The 25,137-nt window shown below is 42.5% G+C and overlaps 1 protein-coding gene across 1 annotated transcript in view; it reads left to right on the forward strand.

The window, feature by feature from the left end:
* Positions 1 to 25,137, forward strand: part of a1cf (apobec1 complementation factor) — a 42,795-nt gene that overhangs the window by 1,517 nt on the left and 16,141 nt on the right. Inside the window, exons 3-10 of the mRNA XM_041209878.1 lie at positions 2,695 to 2,920; positions 7,164 to 7,309; positions 10,882 to 11,016; positions 15,295 to 15,425; positions 17,379 to 17,617; positions 21,539 to 21,703; positions 23,340 to 23,437; positions 23,526 to 23,796. Coding sequence (XP_041065812.1) covers positions 7,211 to 7,309; positions 10,882 to 11,016; positions 15,295 to 15,425; positions 17,379 to 17,617; positions 21,539 to 21,703; positions 23,340 to 23,437; positions 23,526 to 23,796 — 1,138 coding nt within the window. The 5' untranslated portion in view covers positions 2,695 to 2,920; positions 7,164 to 7,210. The remainder of the gene's footprint in view (positions 1 to 2,694; positions 2,921 to 7,163; positions 7,310 to 10,881; positions 11,017 to 15,294; positions 15,426 to 17,378; positions 17,618 to 21,538; positions 21,704 to 23,339; positions 23,438 to 23,525; positions 23,797 to 25,137) is intronic.

The following is a 25,137-nucleotide window of genomic DNA, read 5'->3' on the forward strand; positions in this document are numbered from 1 at the left end:
TTGATCACTTAATATAGCAAAGAGTAATTTCTAGGTTTCGAATGTTTTATATGAGTTTTACTATCTTTAAAACAATGTAAATATCTGATAAATATGAATAAGCATGGAACTTTACAGAATAGAGAGCTCATTTGTGCCATTATGGCTGAACTAGTTATCACTTAGCCACATTTTAAATGTTTTTTTTCCCAGATATTTAACAGTTCCTATTCAAGTTATGATGAAGGATTGTGGCAGGCATTCTGTTCCCTGAATACAGTCTTTGTAAAAAAAACTTCTCTCTTTGTCCTTTTGATGATCATTTTAAATGGATCCTCTCCAGTTACATAACTTACTGACCACCGGAAACAATTTTCCAGATTTACTTTATCAAAAGTCATCATTTTAACACCTTTGTCTTCTTAACCTTCCTTGTCGAATGAGAACAACCACAGTTTCTCTGGCCTCTCCTCATAACTAAAGCTACTCATTCCTCATGTCACCTTTGTGAATCTCTTCCATGCTATCCCCATGGCTTTGAAATTATCCCAAAATAAGGCACAATATTCTAACTGTGGCCTCATCTGATTAGAGGTTTCCGCAATAACTACATGTAGTCACATGGGAGTACAGAATTTGAGAATTGCTGAAAAAGAGACATAATGTCAAAGCTTTTCATCTTGCACTCATCAGGAGAGACACAAGAATGCCAAATTTCAATGGGAGCAACAATTTATACTGAAATGAGAAAAGGGTCTTGATTGCTTGATTGATTGGGCTCACAATGTGGCTCACTTACACTTGCTAGAAGCTACATATATTAATATGCAGGGATTTGTCCTCTGCAGGAAAAAAGAACATGAAACAAAAGCATAGGGAACAATAGTTCCTAGGTACATCCTCCACGCAATGCCTCAATCAAACTGAGTCAACTTGTCAACCAATCAGCACCCTTTTCTCATGCAGTATAAGTTGTTGCTCCCTTTGAAATTTGGCATTCTTGCATCTGTCCTGATGAGTGCAAGATGAAAAGCTTTGACAGCATGTGTTTTTTTTTCAGCAATACTCAAGAACTACATGGGTAACTGAAATGTCACAAGCGTGCCCAGTTGTTGTTTTGGTCTGCAATGTGGCAATCAACCTTAACTAATCACAAATCAGCACAAATTATAGGCCTCTAGCATGATCTTGCAATGTCAGCCATTGCTCCTTTGGTCATGCCTTTGAATCAGGTGGTTGTGAGCTCAAGTCCCACTCAAGGACTTGAAAACAAAAAGCTATGCTGCCACTCCAATGCAGTACTGTATTGATGGAGTGCTGTACTGTCAGAGGTGCTGTCTTTCGGATGAGACAATAAACTGTGGCCCCCATCTGCCCTCTCAGGTGGAGGTAAAACATCCCATGGCATTATTTTGAATAAGAGCGGGGAAGTTCTCCCCATTGTCTTGGCCAACATTTATCCCTCAATCAACATCACAAAAAACAAACTATTTGGTCATTATCACATTACTGTTTAGGGGAGCTTGCTGTGTGCAAGTTGGCTGCTGCAATTCCTTCATTATAATGATGACTTCACTTCAAAAAGCACTTCTTTGGCTGTAAAGTGCTTTGAGATGTCCAGTGATTGTGAAAAGTGCTATATAAATGCAAGTCTTTCTTTGCTTTTTATATGTTGTTAGCACATCCGTACTACAGTGGGCTAAATTCGATAGTCCCCAAAAATGGACAGAGGGAATGTGATGAGTAATTAACCCGGACCCATTGACTGTGATGCAGGCAGTGCATCAACTTCATGCTACTTACACTTTTTGATGATTTCAACTTCTAGCCAGTGCTAACTGTGCTGTTGATTGGCTGTATGTATCATCAGGAGGGCCAATATTATGAGCAGCTAGCACATCTTAAAGCCAGTCTGCGCTGTTTAAAGCTGGCCTGTGCTTTTGAAAGAGGCGGTGTATTGTGGCTGCTGTCAGTTGTGCAGGAGGAGAATCTTGCCTGGGAAACATTGAATAATGGTACAATGTGGGAGACAGCAGGCTCCAAGATTTCGCATGCTGCACTGGAGGCCTTGCTGGATGATGTGGAAAGGTGGAGAGCTGACCTGTATCTGCAGAGGGCCAGGATGCACCCCCCCGCCACTCCCATCCCCAGACACACAGTCAGAACGCAGTGGATACAGCTAACCATTGGAGTTCAGTGCCGGGATTCAAGCAAGGATCTGGATGCAGTGCCGCAAGAAGTTTAATGAGCTCACACAAGTGGTCAAGGTCAGAGAATGTTTCTTCAAATGCCATATCCCGCCAACTGCACCACTAGCCTCAGGCACTGCTCTACTCCCCATATTCCCATTACTCACCTAACAATCAGGACTCGTATCTGACACTGATATACTCCCCCTCGCCCTCACACACTTAGCACTGCTGCAAGAAATATTCCACTCAAAGTTTAGTTGCTGTGTACGACCTGCTTTTTTCCAGTGCATGACCCCTTTAAATTCTATCATGCGGCTACGCACATATTATCTATTACAGAACAAGACCTGTATGGTACTTGTTAGGCTGCTGAGTGGCTGCACATCCATGCAGCTTAGTTGGAATATTGGCTGTAAATGTCACGTTCACATCTCACAGCTTACACACACTGCCAGCTATTCAACCATGACAGCCACATCACCCAAAGAAATTGCCCTACACTCAACTTCCCTCTCTCTTACAGGACAAGATGGTGCACAGCCACACGAAGTTAACTCAGGGAGATAGAGGCAGCTGCATGTTCTGATTGCCATGGAGATGATGATGACGGTGATGGCTACTTCTGAGGCCTGGCCAGCAGCTGGGCTGAAGTCACTGAGGATGGCAGTATCCTTATACCTAATCCTTCTTCTCATATCCCACTTCTCCCTCAGCCCACACTCTCTTCTGATTTACAAGCCATAGATGATGTAAGCATCCAAGTCTTTCCCCCATGCACCAAAATGCTGGCCTTATGTCTTTCTTTTTTCATATACTGAAGAATTGCAACCTGGCCAAGCAGTAGAGGGACAACAAGAAACAGTTGTGATAAGGATGCAATGTCATTGAATTTCATACTCACAGCCACATGTTTAGATACTGACACTGCACATAATTTAGAGAATAGAATAGAGGTGGGATATGCACATAGTGAGACACTGGGTACAAGTGGCCTGCAGCCAGGGCATAACACAAGGGCAGCACAGATGCCAATTCGCTGGAGAGTGAGACTGCACACGAGCTCTGCTGCATAAGCCTCAGGTGAGAACTTTGGTGGGACAGCCTACAAAAGAATGCTAATGGGTACACACAACACAATGCTGAGTGCATTGGGAAGCCTACCAGAAAGTCTGTGGTCAATGTCAAGGAGCATTTACATCAGCTTGACACAGGTCATTGTGCAGAGCCTAAAGCCCATCCCTTTGAGCATAGAAATGGTGGCCAACCCCATTCACACATTTGTAGACACAACCATGCAGCGTTTGATGGCTAACTTCACAGCTTCCATTGCAGCAATCACTCAATATCTGATTGCCGTGGTGCCTCCCTAAGGGAATGACGGTGACTACATGGAGCATGAACCTGCTCTCCTCTCTCAAGGAAACATCCTTTGCTTTCCCACCCCCAGTAACTTGGTGTTGCCTGTCAACCCATTCTGCCACTGCACATACCAAAATGTTGCAGTCTCCTGCCAAGCCTTCTAGCCCCAGATATGCTTGAAGCTGTCCAGCAAGACCGTCTGCAGTTGTCCCCACTTGAAAGTCAGTAGCTTTCCACTTTTTCTTGACAAGATCTGCCATTGCGTTGAGAGCCTCAGTGACCTCCGTGATACATCAGTGACAATGAATTCCTTGCAATGCTCTGAAGTTGCAGATGTGGCTGCAGCGGGTGATAGATTTCAGTGACAACATCCTTAAAGAAGCATAAACACATCACACATTGTTCCTCACTGATGTTAAGGCAGGAGAATTCCTCCGGGAAATCCTGAAAAAAATATGACCCTCCACAAGAGAGCCCTTCTCCCTCTTCCAGCAACTTGACCTTCTCCGTGTGGCCTCTGTTCATTCTCCAAGTCATGCTTGTATTCCAAGGAGAACACATCAATTGGTCATTCACTGCACACACATTCATGCCTCACCCATATGATGTCTGGCATGATTTGCCCCAAAGGTGTGTGGCATGTTGCAGACACCATTTGGAACTCTAAGGATGCTCATAGCATCCACAAAAGGGGCACACGTGATCCCAATTTCTCATCCACAGTGCCCCAAACCTGGTGGTGGATAAGGCTACATATTCAAATGTCATTCGTAGCTTAGGCTGTACATTATACCATGCATGCCAACCTAAGATTAGTACGTAATGTGATGGACACTAGTCATCAAGATTAAGCTTCTGGGCACAATACACAATCCATTTTGTTCTAGTTGGTAGGCTGATTGAGACTTCCCACAAATAATGGAAGTAGATAAATTGGTACAGGAACAGCCATGTGTGCACTCACACTGATTAATTCCTGTAGGTGCATAGTAAGTGTTAGGGATATGTTCCTGAGCAGCTCAATAGTATTTTTAAAGAATATAAGGACAGTATGGTACAGACAGAAAGTATGATTGCCTTTGTCTTTGTTCAGGGAATTGCTTACTCAATGCAACTATGTAGCCAGGTCTCAGGTCAGCAACTGACAGCTGAGACATTGATATGGCTTTGTCTTGTTGCAAAGTGCAATGCTTGTCTAAAGCCATAAGTTATGGAACAACAGCATTTTGAAATAAAAGCAATCTCTTCCACAAATGGTTTATGTCATGATGTCAAGTAAAAGTGTCTCCTGTAGGGGGCAAAAATTTCCTGCTGTCCAATATCAACTTGGTCCCTCAGAATTGAGGATGAGGTCCATCAGGCTTGGTGAGACTTCAGATGACTGAGGAGCCCAATTCTGGATCCACATGTTCTTCCACAGTGGGGGCACCTTATTGTGCAGGGGAATGGAAATTGCAGCCCTGGGTTAGCTTCCTTCCCTTTCTTCTGCTGCTGCCGTCCTGCCTCGCTGTCGAGTCGCTGAGCCTCGAAGTGGCATGGGTCTTGATGGACCAGGTGGTGCCATGCCGAGTGATTGACAGCATTCTCCTCCCAGTCAGTGGTGTTAATCCGTGCTTTAGAGCGACCTTGACTGTATCCTTAGATCTTTTCCTTTGGCAGTTGAGGCCAACGGAGAACTGTTGAGAAGAGAACCTGCTGAGAGAGGTGATTATAGGACTGCTCAGTTGCAGATGCATCTGCGGAAAGGCACCCCTATCCCGACACAGGTGCCCAATGACTGCCACACATCTGCCCACCTGTGTGTGGAATTTTGGCTGGGGGCTTCCAGGGATCACAGTTGCTAATCCTCCATCGCTACAGGGCTTTTCACCTGACGGAGGCCTGCTCGCTGTATAGTTTAGCATGGGCACTCTGGTGCACAGCCGGGCTCCACATGGTCTTGGCGGTTGGTGGCTTGGTTCAGTGTCATGGTAGATCATGACGACTGGGGCCACTTCCCTGTTGCAACCTTCTTCTGCCTTCGCAGCTGTTGGGGCCGCAGCCCTCCTTCGCCTCCTCTGCCATTGAGGATTTCTTGGATCGTTCTTTGTCTGGAACCTCCCCCTCGATCTTACCATTATGGGAGACCATACAAGGAGTGTAAGCTCTGGATGGCATTGCTCTTGGGTTCATTGGGACACGCAAGCCACTCCACCACAGTAAGGTGACGATCCTTGGAAAGGAATATCAACTACATCTTGTTTAAAGCACACATCACCCCCTTGCAACAGTGACTGTGAAAGGCAGAGGAATAAAATGGGAGGCAATACAAGGAAAACTGGCCTCTAATGGGAGCGCTTAATAAACTAAACTCATAGACCAGCAAGCTGGCTTGAGATCTCTCCACAATGTTACGCTGCTGAGATTCAAAGTGTGTTGTGCTTCTGAAGTTGCCAACATCTGCTCCCTCTATTTTATGTCCAATTGTATTATAACTACCCTGTTAAAACTGAAAGTCAGTGACCTTATTTTTAACTGTTACCATCATCAAAATGTTTGAAATTTAAACTTCCTTTTATTGGTTTGTCAATCTGAAATGTTATCCCATTTCATTCATGTTGGCCCCTCCAAAACAGCGGCATGTTTGCAGGCATGGGGGTGGTGGGGTGTTGCATAAAATTCCCGGGGTGGCCTTCCCGCCAACCTACTGCCCACCCTGACCTGGCTGCAACTTTCCAGGGAACGGGTATTGCCTAGGGTGGCCCATCCACCCTCGCCCCAAGTGAGGTCCTTAAGTGGCTAATTAATGTAGCTTAAGGGCTGCTTCCTACCTGGCCACAATTTTGAGGTCAGCAGGAGGGGTTCGTGGATGAGGGGGTGATGCCCAGCAAGTTATTGTGCTCGGACCTCGGGCGGGAGAGGGATGGGCCTCCATTACTGCCCGCCTTTCGGGATTGGGCGCAGCCCCTCTCTCCCCACCTGTCCTTTAAACCACCCCCTCAATTTCGCAAACCGTCCCCCAGGTCTCCCCCTGTGAGACCTCAGGCTTCCTGTAGGCTCCGACACTTTGATCTGGGGAGACTGCTTGTAGTCCCAGCAGTGACCACCGCTCGTGGGGGCGCTGTGGAGATTGCAGAACTGCTGGATATTCAGATTTGCCGGTAGTGCTCTGAGGTAGGACTTCTGCCTACATGAGGGGTGGCAGCGTCATCTCCAGCCCATAACACGTCTCGGATCATTAACCGGCTGTGGGGCAGCCAGCATCCCTGCTGACTTCTCCGGTGTCATGGCGGAAAACACCACAATAGGAAAAATTCTGCCTAGGTACCATAAGTACGAGGCAATTACTGATAAATCTAACAAAGAATTCAGGAGGAACTCCTTTACCCGGAGAGCAATTAGAATGTGGAACTTGCTGCCACACAGGAGGTTTGAATGGAGCATGAACCCTTGCCTAGATCAATTGGGCTGAATGGCTCTTTCTGTGCATTAATTCTATGTAATTTAATGTAATTCTATGATGTAGGTGTTGTCTTATCACTTACAAATACAATTGAGGATGATGGCAATTTTTTAGACAGCTTTTAAAAAAAACGCACCAAACTTCTTATGTAATTTAACTTAAATACGTGTTGAATTTGGATTTGATTTCAGTGAGCACCTCTAATTATCCTGATTTATTTTGCTGATAATCACACACAATGGAATCAAATCAAAAAAACGGGGATGGATTGACCGGAACTCAAAAAGAAGCAACTTTACGTGCATTGATTCAGCGCACAGGATATAGCTTGGTACAGGTAGGAGTTCAAAAACACCAGGTCAAAAGAATTACATTGATTTTTTTTTAACCAGACCATTTCTCATTGGTGCATAAGAACTCAGGAGCAAAAATAGGCTATTCAGCCCCTTGAGCATAGTTTGCCAATCATTTAGATCATGGCTGTCAGGACCTTAACTGCATTTACCTGCCATACTTTCATATCCATTGATGCCCTTAGCTAACAAAAATCTATCTACATCAGAACTGAAAGCTCCAGTTGTCCTGGAGGAAGATAGTTCCAGATTTCTACAGATACATTGTCTCAAATCCAGCAACCTGAAAACTGGACATATTTTTTAAGCTGCTATATGAGAAGTTTTATTATTATTAGATGAGTAAAATAACGTAATGGCTTGTTGGCTGGTTGCTGCATTGGTGCAGTGGCAAGCAGACTTGTTATTGGCTTCACTCGTCTGTGTTCTGAGTAACCCTTGACCTGACCCACTTCGAACCGTCCGATGCAAAATCCGATATCCGACAGGGACTTGGTCCCAGGGTTGCTGGTTTTGAGACATGATACCCATATTGCCCTGCGTGTGAAAAAGCACTTCTCATTTTCACTCTGAATGGTCTAGCTCAAATGTAAAGGTTATGTCCAAAATTAAAGGAATAACCTACACCAGTAATTATGAATATCCTATCATTTGTAAATGTTGTTGATCGAAGAATTGTGCCCAAAAAGAGAGAAATGTGACTAAATGATTCTATAAAAAGCAGCTCTTTATTTGTTACTTTTGATTCCAAGGCCAGTTATCTCCCTTAGAAACATAGAAAATTTACAGCACAGAAGGAGGCCATTCAGCTCATCATGTCTGTGCTGACCAAAAGACAGCTATCCAACCTGATCACACTTTCCAGTTCTTGGTCCATAACCCTGTAGGTTACAGGACACATCCAAGTATATTTTAAATGCGTTGAGGGTAGCTACCTCTACCACCCTTTCATCCAGTGAGTTACAGATGCCCACCACCCGCTGGGTGAAAAAGATTCACCTCAACCCCCTTCGACTCCTTTTACCAACTACTTTAAATCTATGCCCCCGGTTATACACCTCTGTGCTAAGGGAAATAGGTCCTTTCTTTCCACCCTATCTAGGCAATTCATAATTTTATACACCTCAATTAAAACTGTCCTAAATCTCCTCTGTTCCAAAGAAAACAGTCTATTCAATCTTTCCTCATAGCTGAAATTCTCCATTCCTGGCAACATACTCAGAAATCTCCTCTGTACCCTCTCAAGTGCAATCACACCCTTCCTGCAATGCAGTGACCAGAACTGTATACAGTACTCTAGCTGCAGTCTAACTAGCATTATACACAGATCCAGCATGACGTCCCTGCTCTTATACTTTATGACTCAGCCCATAAAGTATTCCATATGGCTTCTTAACAACCTTATCTACTTGCTGCCTTCAAGGATCTCTGGATACGCACTCCTGAGTCACTCTGAACCTCTACACCTCTCAGTATCCCATAATTTATTGTGTATTCCCTTGTCTTCGTCTGTCCACTTTGTTTTATACTTCTGCAGCTAAGCAGACCTATTCCTAGGCCCTTGTAAATGCTCCTCTCACAGCCACAAGGAGGTTTGATTTGCACCTAACTGGACTAATCTTTCTCTAATCATCATATCTAATATAATCTTAATATTAAAGCAAATGCGATGAAATTTTCACTTAGCCTAGAAAAATACTGCAGAAGCTGGAAATCTGAAATAGAAACGAAAAGTGCTGGAAATACTCAGAGAGAGAGAGACTGAGTTAACATTTTGACGCCAGTAGGTTTTGAAGAAGAGTCAGATTGGACTCAACATTAACTTTGTTTCTCTCTCTACAGATGCTGCCAAACCTGCTGAGTTTTTTCACACTTTCTGTTTTCACTTCAATACAGTAACTTCCACTTCTAAACCCTGAAGATTATCTTGATAACTTAATATATCAACAAATCTGTGACCATCTAATTCATAGCTTTGACGTGTATGTATATTTAATCGATGATATTTTTTTGAGCAAAAAAAAAATTACACCTGAAACTGCAATTTCAAAGTGGAAATTTTGCATTGAAAAGAAGTGGTTTGTAACTATGCAAAGCCCAAGAGTTATGCTTCTCATAAAATGCAGTAAGTAAGTAACACCAAGGATAATGTTCACAGTGGTTTTGCTCACTATTTTTACGAGCATACGAATTAGAAGCAGGAGTAGGCCACTTGACCTCTTGAGCCTGCTCCGTCATTCAATTAGATCATGGCTGATCTGCTCCACTTTCCCGCCTACCCCCAATAGTCTTTCAACCCCTTGCTTATCAAGAATCTATCTACCTCTGCTTAGACCTATTCAAAGACTGCTTCCATCTCAACGAGCAGGAATGAACCCAGGCCCTCTCACATACTAATTCAATGAAAATCTCTAACCAAGAATCATACCACTAGACCAATAAGCCAGCGGCCACTAAGTTTTAATCACAGGCCCCAGTGAGGATCAAACTCACAACCAGGTTTACAAGACCAGTGCTCTAACCACTGAGTTGTTTAGCAATTTGTTATCTGCTATTTGCCCTCCAGCCATCTGTTTTACATAATCTGTAAAAGTTCAATACTTTACACAAAATTATGTATAAAATGAGAACACAGACAAGTTTGATTCACCCTCAGTTTGGACAATAATCATAGTCTGAAACTAATTTATCCATGTTGTCCCATTTATTTTGCTTAAAAAAATTTCTCGATTCAACCCTACAATAATTGACACTGATGTGCTGAGGAGAGCATATTGGGAGAAGCAGAATTTATATTATATCAACCCAGAATAAAGAATACAACAGGGATCTGTTATGATTTACGCTGATATTTTTCATTATTAACTTATCATTCAATCTGTTAAAGCAAAACAAGTTTGTGAGGAATTGATGTTGCAAACAGAAAGCATGGAACTTAAAGGACGAATGTTAGAGTGAAAATTTCCTTCTAGTCTTCAAGTCATGATTGCTAGAATGAAACAGCAACAAATGTAAAATCATGAATAATTGGCGTTTATTCAGGTATATTAAAGATAGTTCTGTTTTTGTTGCTGGTTTTAAATGCCAGATTTTTTTTTAGTGTTTTCAATGCCAAAAAGCAGGAGAAAATCTAAGGGGAAATTTGGAATCTCAAATAACATATTGCTTACTCAGTAATAGATCAAGTCAGAATGGAAGCAGATTTGATTTTATTGGTAACAAGTACAAACAACTGCATAAATATGCTTTTTTGTACCAACGCTGATATTATGACATAACTCGATAGACAGGACACTGAGCTGAGTCACGCAGAAGGGCAGAATTGACACTTGGAATTAAGAAATAAAAGCTTGCTACCAATGAAACTTCCTTTCACCCTATTATTTCTTTTCTAGCCTGTGGCTTCATTACATGTTAGTGAATGAAGTGCTTTAGTCTTCTGGCTGTAAATATCCATCAGTTCACCATATTGAATTCATATCCAGCTTAATGTTTATAGAAAGCTTTTTAACGCAAAAATATGAACAGTGACTATCTGATCTCTCTCTCATTGCAGGAAAATGGGCAAAGAAAATATGGGGGTCCCCCTCCAGGATGGGAAGGCCCACCTCCTGAGAGGGGCTGCGAGATTTTTATTGGCAAATTACCACGGGATCTTTACGAAGATGAACTTGTACCAGTTTTGGAAAAAGTAATGCTTTATATCTGATTTTTAACCTACTCTTTGTATATTTCATTTGAAACAAGAAGGATTTGCTTACAAATAACCAAACAAAGCCTGACGAAGATGGAGATCTCGGGTGAGATTTTGACTCGCTCGAAATCCATTTGCTTGAACGGAATTAAAATTGGACCCCACTATGTGTTACAGGCAGATGGACATCGAGACTTCAAATATTTTCCATCAATGTATAGTTTTTTTTAAGATTGAACTGTAAAATAAAATTAGGTCAGGCGTTATTTTCTTTCAAATTACTGTTTAATTGTTGATACATAGAGACCTTTTCGTACCTTTTCCATTGTCCACTGTCCCCTGCCTTGAGTCTCCCATGTCTCTACCAACTGTCCTTGAATTGGTCATGAATAGCCATTTAGGGGTTAAGTCCTTTTTAAATTTTTCATTTGTGTATAAGTCCAAGTAAATTTGTAAATTCATGGTGTGGGGGTAATCCCTATTGAGATCTCTTTCCAAATTCCTAGGTGGCCTCCTTTTAGACAGCATTGTGACTGAAACATTAAGTTGTTGATGTGTACCAGGACCAGGAAGGCCCCAGGACAGATTCATGGAAACTTCATTCAGTACCCACCCCCTCTTTTTGACCTAATCCCCCTCACAAATAACCTCTGTTCCCTTTCCTTTAGCCAACCATCAACTTGATACCTTATGGCCTTAGTTCATTTTCTTTTATTACTCATTCATGGGAAGTGGGCATCACTGGCTGGGCCAGCATTTATTGCCAATTCCTGATTGCCCTTGAGAAGGTGGTGGTGAGCTGCCTTCTTGAACCGCTGCAGTCACTGTGATGTAGGTACACCCACAGTGCTGTTAGGAAGGGAGCTCCAGGATTCTGACCCAATGACAGTGAAGGAATGGCGATATATTTCTGAGTCAGGATGTGAGTGGCTTGGAGGGGAATTTCCAGGTGGTGGTGTTCCCATGTGTCTGCTGCCCTTGTCCTTATAGATGGTGGCAGTCATGGGTGTGGAAAGTGCTGTCTAAGGAACCTTGGTGAATTTCTGCAGTGCATCTTGTGTATGGTACACACTGCTGCCACTGTGCGTCGTCGGTGGAGGGAGTGAGTGTCTGTGTATAGGGTGCCAGTCAAGAAGGTTACTTTGTCTTGGATGGTCAAGCATCTTGAGTGTTGTTGGAGCTGCATTCATCTAGGTAAGCAGAGATTATCCCATCATGTTCCTAACTTATAGATGGTGGACAGGCTCTGGGGAATCAGGAGGTGAGTTACTTGCCGCAAGATCCCTAGCCTTTGACCTACTCTTGTAGCCACAGTATTTGTATGGCTAGTTCAGTTCATTTCTGGTCAATTGTAGCCCCCAGGATGTTGATAGTGGGGGATTCAGCAATGATAATGTCATTGAATGTCAAGGGACGACGGTTAGATTCTCAGTTGTTGGACATAATCATTGCCTGGTACTTATGTGGCGCAAATGTTACTTGCCATTTGTGATAGAATCTATCATGCAAAATATCAAAGATATCTTGAAAGTCCAGAAAGTCAAGAATGCCACGTAGCTGCTCTTCTATAAAGTCTATTGTGGTTGGTTGGAAAAGATCTCCCCTTTTAAAGCCAAATGGATGTCTTTAATTAGGTTATTATCATACAGGTATTCTTCCTTTTGAGGTCCGGTTAATGGATCTCAAGTTGCCATGTGTTAGTCTTTTTGAATATGGGAACCAAATTTACCTGTTTCTAGCCTGTTGGACGCTCCCCAGTGATCACTGATTCGCTCAAAGTGATAGTCACAGTTTCACAAATCCCCATCCTTGATTGTCTGAACCCTGGGCTGTAAGCTTATCCTTCCCTATTGATTAATTGACTTCAGCACCTTAACTCTGTCTAGAGTTGTAAGTTAATGAAGCTGAGGTTCAAGAGTAAAAATGACAAACATTGATGGTCTTAGGAATCGTGCAGGTGGATGATGATTAAACAGCATTACCCAAAATCAACAAAAAAGCACAAAATTGGGATATACAAGCAGGACATGTTAGAAACACACAGTTGATTGGTCAGCTTCAGTGGAGAAAATGGCCAGGACACCATTTTGGACTGAGTCCTTCTTCAGACCCATCACACTTTAGCTGAAAAATAATGTTGATATGCTTAACATACACAAAAGAAAGAAGTATTATGAACAGTTTTCACTTGACTTGTGGTAAGACAATTCTTTATCAGGAATCCATGCAGCACTGAAGTGTCAGACTAGATTTATGTGCTCAAGTATTATAGTGAGGCTTAAAATAAAGCCTTCTAACTCAGAAACAAGAGTATTATTAAAGAGTTGAGTTGAATCAGTGACATATTCTATTCCTTCAAACTAGAAACATACTATAAAGTAATGTTTGCAAGTATTAACTATTTTGCATAAAAATTAAGCTAATTTCAATTTTAAAGTGATTTAGCACTCTTTCGTCACCCTTGGCCATGTTTTCTTCCCGAACTGTCCATTAGCATTGATATTAATAGGGGGAATCATAGTGTCCTGTGACTAACACTATCTGTCTTGTGAAAACAGAAGGCATTTACAGTAATGTTTTCCATTAATTGAGTACATATTGGTCATCAATACCAACCAAAATCTCAATAGGTTGTACTATTGGTGGCCGTAGATTTGCTGAGAGATATGTTATTTCTACACATGGGCCATGATATTTAGGTCGGCGAGCAGGGGGTAGGGCCCGCTTGCCAACACGTAGGATGACGTCGGGCGGAACTCCTGGCATCACTCCGCATCATTTCAATTTTCAGGTCGGCGGGGGTGCAGCCGAATCAGCTGTGCACCTGCCAACCTGTCAACGGCCAATTGAGGCCACTTAAAAAGTAATTTAAATAATTAATGGACCTGCCCGTCCAGCCTTAAGGTTAGTGGGTAGGCTGGGAGCCCTGGCGGGCTTCAGACAAATCATGAAACCTCATCCATGGGCGGGATGAGATTTCATGAGGGTTTTTAAAAATGTAATAAATGTTTGATTAAAAGTGATGGACCTATCCCAACTTCTGTGACAGTGTCACATGAGGGGACATGTCAAGGAAATTTTATTTTTGCCCCTTCACCATTTTTAAATTTGGCGCCAATCTCCCTGAGGCAGCACTTAGCCTAAGGGAGATGAATGCACTCTTTCATGTGCATGCATTAAAGAGCGCACTCTCGGCTGAGGGATCCCTCCCCACCCACACAGGGAGCGCATAGCGCTTCCTGACGGATATCACGCTGGGCGGGCCTTAATTGGCCTGCCCACGTAAAATGGTGGCCCGCCCCCGATCAGGGGCGCTGATCGGAGGTGTGCCTGTTCTTGCACTCCCCCCATCCCCCCACCGGAAGGGGGAAAATTCTTCCCACGATGTCTATTGCTGGTGGTATGTTCTCTCCTAATAAGGCAAACTGCTATTTTCTGCGTTACCTTATCATCCTAGCAGATGAAGTGAAGGCTGCATGGGCAGCTCATGGCCACCTGCAATAATTGTACACGGAGTCTGTCGACTGAGATATCTAGCCTGTCATAAGAGTGCACTTTTTTGCCACACTAACTGTCAGAAAGCTGAGTGAAGGCAGTAAGTGGATTCAGGAGGGCCGACATTGCTCAGCACCTGTTTGGCAGTGATAGTCTGACTGGCTTGATTCTGACAGAAAGTGAAGAACATCCTTTGCTGTGCCTAGTAATAGGCACCAGAGCTGTGGTTATTTTGACATCACCACAACAGATTAGATTCACTTCACTGCTGTTGCTTCGGACATTGTTGTGCACAAAATGACTCCTGTGTTTGCCTGCAAATCAATTATGTCTATTATGTAATATAAAATAGTGACACTCTTCAAAAAAGAAAGAATTTGCATTTTTATAGTGTTTTTCATGACCTCAGGATGTTCCAAAACACTTTACCCCATTGAGTACCTTCTGATATAAAAACAGAAAATGCTGGAAAAACTCAGCGGGTCAGGCAGCCTCTGTGGAGAGAGAAACAGAGATAACGTTTTGAGTCCCTATGACTCTGTTATGTGGTCACTGTTATAACGTAGGAAACATGGCAGCCAATTTGTAGGCAACAAGCTCCCGCAAACAGCAGTGAGAAAAATAGCCAGATAATTTACTTTGGTCATGTTGGTTGAAGGGTAAATATTGGTGAGGGCACAAGTGCAAAAGTTGAAACTTCAAATTTATCCTGCCTAATTTCCTTATGGTGCCTACATTGAATACAAATATGTTTCATAATTTTCTTGCTTCCTCCCTCAGATCGGAAAAATATACGAATTACGGATGATGATGGACTTTAATGGCAATAATAGAGGATACGCCTTTGTACTGTTTACCAATAGACAAGATGCCAAGAATGCAATTAAACAGCTTAATAATTATGAAATAAGGTTAGTTAATGACGCAGCTGAGATATACAAGTGTGGTGTCGAGCAGTGCCTTGAATTTAAGAGTTACATAACTCATACTAGTTTTCCTTTATGTTTACTGAAGCTTTGGCAAATGTATCATAAAGCAAACATGATGCAGATGAATGAGCATTACAGGTTCTTATATTACAGTTGTGCTCAATACACCTTACAGTGGCAAATGGCACCCAGTCAACTCACCAGCAGATCAACTAAAGGAGAAAACTGGAATTTCTAATCATAGTGATGTTTCCTTTATTGCCTCACTGGTACAAACATTAAATTTCGGTCACATAGTCTATAAAGCTCAGTCAACTATAGATGGGGGAGTTTTTATTTGCAAACACACTGGAAGTAGTATTGAGATGGAAAAGCTGGAAATTTGGGTTTTCCCGCATATTGTGGAGTTTTAACTCCGTAACATACGATTTTTGGCCCTGACAATTCCTCACCAGGAAGTCAGCATGACTGGCAGATTTAACTTGCAGTTGGACAGAGAGCACTCCAGAGGATGCCGCAGGACCAAGGACGATGCGCCAAACCCCAACACGGGGGTGCCTAATCACAAAGGGGCTCCAATCCTGAACTCTGGGGATGTGAGGATTTAATCCTGGCTGGGTGAAGCAGTTCTGATGATTGGGAGCTTGCAGAGCTGAGACAAAGCACATACCTTCCCTTTCCTCTTCCCCCCCACCCTCCCATCACCTCCCCTCATCCCATGAGGCTCTCCTCACCTTGCTGGCTCTGCCAGGTTTCCTCATTAGGCCCAGGGTATCTGCTTGGTCATAGTTAAATTAGCAAAGCAGGTTAAATGCAAGGCTTTCCTCCACATTAACATATTTAATCCACTTCCTGGGTGTGGGCTGTCCTGCTTCAGTGAAACCAGAATTCGGTGGGTTGGAGGCAGCTTCCCTGTGCATTTGGAACTTGTATCCATTTAAACCCCCCAATTTACACCCAACACCCAACACTCCCAGAAAGTCTCAAATGTCAGTCACATACTAGATCAGTACAAATATACCAACAAGCCCAAAAGCATTAACAGACACTCATTCTGATACACAGGCTGGAGAATGGTATCACAGTTGTGAAGCCAGGGTCATGTTTACTAGCAAGAGCAGTTTGTAGACCAAAAACTAAATTTTGATATTCATTTTCATACATGTCTGGACTTAAATTTATTTAAGTGCAAGTAATATTTTCCTGCATTTCTCAGAGCTCTGTTTTTTGCCTGCTGGGATTATTGACTTACACCATGGCTTGAAGAATGCCAACTAACAGATGAGAGCTGAAAGTAAAAGGTTAATTATCCAACTCCCACAGGGAACCTCATCCAGCAGCAGCAGAACTTCTACAGGGCAAGCAAATTAGCCTGCTGCAATTCTCCCTGTTATTTTGTGTCACTTTTATCAGAGTTCATTGCAAGTGTCTGGAGCACTGGTTTTTGCTTTGCAATATTTCTATGGATTTCCTCTCCACATAAAAGAAAATGAAAGAAACAATGGTACATAGAGGCATGCTGTGAACTAAGCTGTAGAGAAAAGTAGAAAAAATAGATAGGCCTACTGTACTAAGAATAGAAACCGTTTTCACCGCTGGGTGGGTTGTTTATCCGAAACACAGATTTAAGATAGTCGATAGAAGAACCAAACGACAGATGAGGAGAATTTTCTTTGCTATCATGATTTGGTGTGCACTGCCTGAAAGGATGGTGGACACACATGGAATAGTAACTTTCAAAAAGGAATTGGATATATATTTGAAGAGGAAAGAATGTAAAGACTATGATGAAAGAGCAAGGGAATGGATCTAATTGGATAACTCTTCTGAGCCAGCAGAAGCACGATGGGCAAAATGTCATCCTTCCGTGATGTAAGATTCTATGAAGAATACTTATCTGGTGATCAGTAACCCGGGTCTATACTTTCCCTGCAGAAATGGCCGACTCTTGGGTGTGTGCGCAAGTGTAGACAATTGCCGGCTATTTGTCGGTGGGATTCCAAAAACAAAGCGAAGGGATGAAATTTTGGCTGAAATGAAGAAGGTTACGGAAGGAGTCGTTGATGTCATTGTGTACCCTAGTGCAGCAGACAAGACCAAAAATCGGGGCTTTGCCTTTGTGGAATATGATAGTCATCGGGCCGCAGCTATGGCAAGGCGTAAATTGTTACCAGGTTTGTGGCATGATTTTGCAAAGAGCAACTGACACATAAGCTGAGATCTATCTCACTATCTCATTAATTCTGATATTACTGTTAATGTACATATACAGTATGATAATCTCACTGAGGCAAAGTAACTGCCAAGTATGCAGATTTTAATTTTATTTGACTCAATACTAATTGATATAGTGATTGTGGAGACATTTTAAAAATTCATAATATTGTTAAAAGTCAAAATGTTTGTACTCAGAAACTATATTGTGGGATTTGCAGGCATGCAGTGTTACCTTAAAGACTTCAAAGATAAAGGGCAGAATTTTGCCCTTGGTGGGCGTGCGGGCCCCACCGTCTCGGCGGTGGGCGGACAGCCAAACCCCGCCGCCGAAACGGGGCTCACTGCCATTTTGAGTGGGCGGGCCAATTAAGGCCCGCCCAGCAGCCTGCCCGGGGTGGGGGAGGGAATCCCCATCCGTCAAAGTGTGCACTGCTCCCTGAGACTAAGTGCTGTCTCAGGGAGATTAGTGACAACTTAAAAATCATGAAAAATAGAAAAATATAAAAATGATTAATATGTTCCCCTCATGTGACAATGTCACACGAGATGGGACATGTTAATAAATCTCACATAAACTTTATTAAAGTTTTTAAAAATGAACATGAAACCCATCCCGCCAGTGGATGAGGTTTCATGTTTTATCAGAACCCCTTAAGGTTGGACGGGCAGGGTATTTAATTATCTTAATGACCCTGTCAATGGCCTCAATTGGCCATTGACAGGTCGGCGGGCGGACAGCTGATTTCGCTGTCTGCCCACCTTCCTAAAAATTTAAAGGGACCAGGATGATGTTGGGGTTCCTCCCAACGTCATCCCACGTCATTTTCCCGTTGGCGAGCAGGCTCCACCCCCAAATCGCCAACAGGAAAATTCTGGCCAGAGTATGAACATCTGAGCACTTAACAGCTAGCTGATCATAGCCAGATTGGCATTGGAACCGTACAATCTGCTTCACCTATAGGGTAGGGATTGGGAAGCTCTCCAGCCAAGGCTCCTACTCCTGATTGCCCTATAATGCTGCTCTGGGCACCACAAGGAAAGGCCTTCCCTCCTCTTTGCGAAATCCTTCCAAAGCCCTACCCTGCGATTTACATGATTCTAGTAAGTGGTCAAAAGCTACCCAATCTTCCCCAGTTAGCAGCCACTCTGTATGTTGTTCCTGCCTGTTCCAGGTGCAGAGTGGAGTGGTGGCACTAAAATTCAGCATGTCATCAAGCTGCCGCTAGTAGGTGGGAAATGTTTTCACTAGGACAGCTTCTTACTCCACTCGATTCTAAAGTTCATCCCATAACCTCACTCAAATGCTGAGAATGGGTGTAAAACTAGCTAAGCAATAATTATGAGTTGACGTTTCGAGTCCTCATGACCCTTCGACAGAACTGTTCTGTCGAAGGGTCATGAGGACTCGAAACGTCAACTCTTTTCTTCTCCGCCGATGCTGCCAGACCTGCTGAGTTTTTCCAGGTAATTCTGTTTTTGTTTTGGATTTCCAGCATCCGCAGTTTTTTTGTTTTTATATAAGCAATAATTATGCCAACCTGAGCCAGACTGAGGCCTAAACCAATGCCAGCTTTGGGCTTCATCTAACTATGAATGGGAGATACCAAATGGGTTGGCACTGCAGCTTATTGGGTGGGGAGGGCAGTTTCGATGCAATCTGGGACACAGCATATCACAATACAAAAGTAAGCAGTTTTACACTGGAAAATGTAGGTTTGTGAATTTTTTTCTTTTCAAGTTAATTCATTTTAAACCCTTGTCCCCTAGTTGTGTGTTTGTAAAGGAAATTATCTGTTAATATTTAATTCACCCCTGTCTCTCAGTATGTTAAAAGCCCAACCATATAACTCATTCAATCTTTTTTTGAATTAATACAAGTTGAGCTCTGTGAACCTCTCCTCATGTCCCTCAGTTACCAATGTTACTCCTGTTTGACCTATCTCCAATGCACCAATGTCCTTTAGAAAGCAGAGCAACAATACAGAATATTCCATATGTAGCTCACTAGTGACCTATACAAGGTTAGGATATTTTAATAAGTCTTTACACTTTTGCAATCCCAAAGCTGTAGTGAGACTTCCTGCAAGACAGTCTCCTGTTTATACTGCCTGGATAAACTTATTTCTCATGCATGGGAATGAGTTTGGTGAATACGTGGTAACAAGCATGTGCAGATTTTTTCTCCCAGCAGTTGAATTGTAAATGCTTAGAGTCTGCAGTTGGCAGCAACCTCATAACTAAACATTTAAACTTGGAAATCCCCTGGATTTAAAATTCCATACTTCAATTACACTGATTCCAGACTTAGTGTACAGTTTGGTTACAAATCAGAAACTGCACCACAGCAAGACAAATGCTATTGTGTAAGCACACCCTGAGTTAAATGCCTACAAGATCCAGGGAGATGTCTCTTCTTTGTGAGGGACAGGAGTTAATGGAATAAGGTTATCCTGACAGAGGGGGCTCATATTTCTTGGAAAGGACGTTGGTTTGGGCATCCCATGGTGACCCTGTCACTGGTTCTTGAAAACTGGAAAATCATGCAATCCTAAAGCATAGAAGGCTATTTGACCCATCATATCTGTGCTGACGCTTTGAAGAGTGTCACTCATGCCTGATAGCTCTGCAAATTGGTGTAAATCTTGTACTAGAGTGTGCTCATTTCCACAACAGGGCTCCAAGGTGAGCAGCCACTGGTATGTCCAACAATCCCTTTAATTTTCTTTGCTGCCTGCAGCCTTTTCATATAAGTGTTTGGGTCCTTTAAATTAGTTTGCATGGCTGTGCACATGCGGTAACTTAAAGGGGACGACTTGTACTAGGCATGTGCAGCATCTGCTTGGTGACATCATTGCTGCTGGTTGCCTGGAGATCCCCTTGACCTGGTGCCAAACTCCAGCCAAATGAAGGAATTCAATAGGTTGGACACAGAGAAGGTGTTTCCATTTATGTAGGAACCCAAACTAGGGGTCAGAAATATAAGCTAGTCGCTAATAAATTCAATAGGAAATTCAAGAGAAACATCTTTACAGAGAGAGTGGTGAGAATGTGGAACTCACTACCACAGGGAATGATTGAGGTGAATAGCATTGATGCATTTTGAGGGAGAGCTAGAAAAGTGCATAATGTAACAAGTAATAAAAGGATATTCTGATCAAGTTAGATGAAGTAGTGTGGGAGAATGTTGGTGTGGAGCGTAAACACTAGCATGGCTCAGTTGGGCAGAATGGTCTGTTTCTGCGCTGTAAATATTGTGCAATATAGGTAACTGGATTCAGAATTCATACTCCTTGTCCCACATCCTTTTGCAGAACACATCTTGGGGTAGTCTTTACAATCATCACCGTTTTTGATTGAGTGGATACAGAGAGAATGTTTCCTTTTTGTGGGGAAGAGTGTAACTAGAGACCATCAATATAAGATAGTTGCCAAGCAATCTAATGGGAAATTCAGAAGAAATTTCTTCACCCAGGGGTGGTGAGAATGTGGAACTTGCTTCCTCAGGGAGTGGTTGAAGCAAATGGTATAGATGCATTTAAGGGAAGGCTAGGTAAGCATATGATGGATTTAGATGAGGAAAGATGGGAGGAGGCTTGAGTGGAGCATAAACACCCGCATTGAATGGTTTGGCTGAATGGCCTATTTCTATGCCATGTATCCTATGTAATCCTATGTAATATGAATTCCAGGTTGCTGTGTAACTTAGAATGAGTATTGGGTATGTCTATAATAACCAAAGCCAACCATTTTCAAATACTGAATCATACAACACAAACTTGTAACTGGCTCATACCACAGGTAGACCTCTCAGTCCTGGTGCCTGTTTTAATGTTTAATGGAGAAATTAGCAATTGACTCATGCTGTCTTTCCAATTCAGGAAGGATTCAATTATGGGGACATCCAATAGCAGTGGATTGGGCTGAACCGGAGGTTGAAGTTGATGAAGAAACAATGTCATCAGTCAAAATTTTATACGTACGTAATCTTATGCTACCAACCAGCGAAGAAGCAATTGAAAAGGAATTTAATAGCATCAAACCAGGTAAGAACAGCACGATCTGAACTCAAGCATAGTGTGAATTGGCAGGGTTTTAATCTGATTCCAAAACTCTAGAACTTTTCAGATATTCTAAAATCTGAATGAATTGTATATTATTAGTGGAGCAACCTCTACTCACTGTGTACAATGTAGCACTAACCTTAAAATATTTTATAATCATTGAAATATATTGATTGGAGGAACATAGATCCAGGGGTAGGCCATTCAGCCCCTCATGCTTGTTCTGCCATTCAATTAGACCATGGCCAATCTACATCAAAACTCTATCAATGTGTCTTGGTTCCATAATCCATAATACTGAGCCTAACCAAAATCTATCAATCTCAATCTTGATATTTCCAATTGCCGTATCCTCAACAGCTTTTTGGTGGTAGAGTTCCAGACTTGCGCTACAATTTTTATGAAGATGTGCTTTCTGACATCACTCTGAACAGTCTGGCTCTAAATTTAAGATCATGCTCCCTTGTTCTGGACTCACTCATTAGAGGAAATTATCTCTATCCATCTTACCAACTGCTTTGATCATCTTAAATGCCCCAATGAGATCATCCCTTAATTTTTTATATTCATTATGTATCATCTCCAATGCAATGCAGCAACTTGCCAGGGCTCCTTGACAATACCTTCCAAACCCGTAACCTCTACCACCTAGGAGGACAAGGGCAGCAAATGCATGAGAACACCACCGCCTGTAAATTCCCCTCCAAGTCACACAGCATCCTGCTTTGGAACTACCTCGCCAATCCTTTAATATGACTGGGTTAAAATCCATGAACTTCCTCCCTAAGAGCACTGTTTGCTGCAGCTCAAGAAGGCACCTCATCACCACATTCTGTTCAGCAGCCCCACACAACCTAAGAATGAAGAAAAGAAAATTCAAGGAGATACAACCTAGTCTCTGTAACCCATCCTCATAGTTCAACACTGTTAGCCCCAGTATCATTCTGCAGTGCAGCCTCACGGGAAATTGTGTCCCTCCTGAGGTGTTGCATTCAGAACTGAATGTGGTACTTCAGATAAGATCTAATCAGTGCTCTGCACAGCTGTGACATAACTTCTACCCTTTGAATTCCAGCCTTCCTGAGAAAAAGGCCAATATTCCACGAGCCTTTTTAGATTTGTCATGTCTCAGAATTCTTTGTTCCCTGACTTGAGCCAGGGGTTCAATAATCTGGATTCTTTTTCTCTCCCAAGAGATCGTGTGGCTGGTGGTGGGGGTCGTGTTCCCTAGTCACAACATGACTGAGCAGGGCAGACTGGAGCAGATGGTCTATTTCTTTTCATTCTTTACAGATGTTCATATTAATAGTTGACAGAGCAAATTAATTCCATCAAAGAAGTTCATTTGGTCATGATTTGAAAAATGTGATGCTTTGAATTGGTGTGATTGTACATTCAAATATAGTATGATGTGGAGTTATGAAATGTTGCACAATGTAACAGGTTCATAATTTCTATTGTGTATGGAGGCCTGGAGATCCCACCTGTATATCAGTGCAGTCTGGGCAAAATTGACTTAAAAGATTGGGGAATTTAATAATTATTAGGTCTTTAAATGCTTTTGGATAAGATGGCTATCTCAACATACATGAACTTGGCTCGGATGTGTTACTTTCAGGCACAGTTGAAAGAGTCAAGAAAATCCGAGATTATGCGTTTGTTCACTTTGTTACCCGAGAAGATGCGATTAATGCCATGAACAGGATGAATGGAAAGGTATTACTGGAATTTCTAATAACCAAGGCAAACTGAGTTCTGCATTGGAAGATATTGATGATAACATGTTTTCTGTGCATTCCTGAAGGTGTTGGATGGCTCTCCAATTGAGGTCACGTTGGCCAAGCCTGTGGATAAGGACAGTTACGTGCGTTACACCCGAGGCACGGGTGGCAGAGGGGCGTTGCTGCAAGGAGAATATACCTACACCTTAGGACAGGTATACGATCCTGCAGCTGCCTACCTTGGGGCTCCTGTTTTCTATGCACCCCAGGCCTACGCTGCTATTCCCAATCTGCGTTTCCCAAATAAGGGGCATCTCAGTGCAAGGGGGATGATACGGGCTCCCTCTGTGAGAGGTAATTCCATCTTTCTGCATCTATCCTACAATAACAGTGGGAATCACAAGTACTACAACAGTATTGATTCTAAATATTAGATGCTGGTGCCTTGATAAGTCACGAACAGCTTTGAAAATAAACTGCAGAAATTTATTTTCTTAAAATCAGACAATAAAATGGGATCAACGATTGGTGACAAGAGTTCAAGAATTATGATTAGGATGTAACATTAGTCTTATAATCCTGAGATGTTGTTGCTATTTCCTATTGATTAAGAATAAAGCAAAGCATAAGGGCCGCACCAACATTTACAGTTCTATTATTTGGAGAGCTCTAGCTCTTTAAAAAATAAAGTGGATCAATCAAATTGCAATAGATGTTCAGGAAAATTTAACACATCAAATGGCAACATCATGAACTAAATTAATATCTTAAAATCACTCCCCTATAATACTAAAGCTTTTTGGCAGTTGATCCACAGCTTTTGAAAGGTCTGGAAGGCATTCTGTCATCAAAATGGTCAGTGTGTATATATGATACACAGTTGGGATTGGAAAAGGGTGAAGAATGGAGAGTACAAATTTGCTGGTATTTTTATATGATGAAGGTGCCTTGAGACCATAGCTAGTGTAAGCTGAGGTCCCCATCAAGAGAATGATGAGATCTCTCATTAAACTTAACTTCACAACCGCCACCCAAGGACTAGAGGGCCACAGCTGCGACTGCAGGATTCCCAGGTTTCTCCTCCACAATGACGTTCTGGCAGCTGTGGCCACTTTTTATTTTGAAACGTAGAAATTTCTTCATCTTGAGACCCTCCCACTCACCCCTCCTTCCTCCCTCCCCCTCATTCTCCAATCTACATTGGCAGTGCCCATCTCTGACTGTGGGGCTGTCAATCCTCCAGTCGGCCCTCCTATTGGCCTTCCAGCCTCGGGGGTCTACCTGCCATCCTTCATTGGGCAGGGCTCCTGGAGATGGCCACTTAATTGTCTGCCTCCTCCAAAATCTCCCTTGGGGTCCCACTGCCAGCATTTGAGGGTCCCTGACCTGCATTTCATCCCAACAGCGTAATCAGGACTCGGGAATTAAAATCCTGCCCATTGTGTGGGCGACTGTAGGACTATATTCTCTGAATAATAGTTCATCAGTGTTTCAGTGCCGTGTTCAACCATGCCACTCAAAGAAAAGAAACATTTGAAATGCAATATTTTTTTCAATTTTACATTTGATTAGAAAGCAGTTCTTTAAGTTATTTGTGCCAGAGGCTATCATTTATTTAGTCATATTTCTATTTGTGTAATCAACACCAATGCGTTGGAAAGGAAGAGTTACAGATTTGCATTTGAACAAAATCAG

Source organism: Carcharodon carcharias, chromosome 17 (assembly GCF_017639515.1).
Source record: "Carcharodon carcharias isolate sCarCar2 chromosome 17, sCarCar2.pri, whole genome shotgun sequence".
Taxonomy (NCBI): Eukaryota; Metazoa; Chordata; class Chondrichthyes; order Lamniformes; family Lamnidae; genus Carcharodon; species Carcharodon carcharias.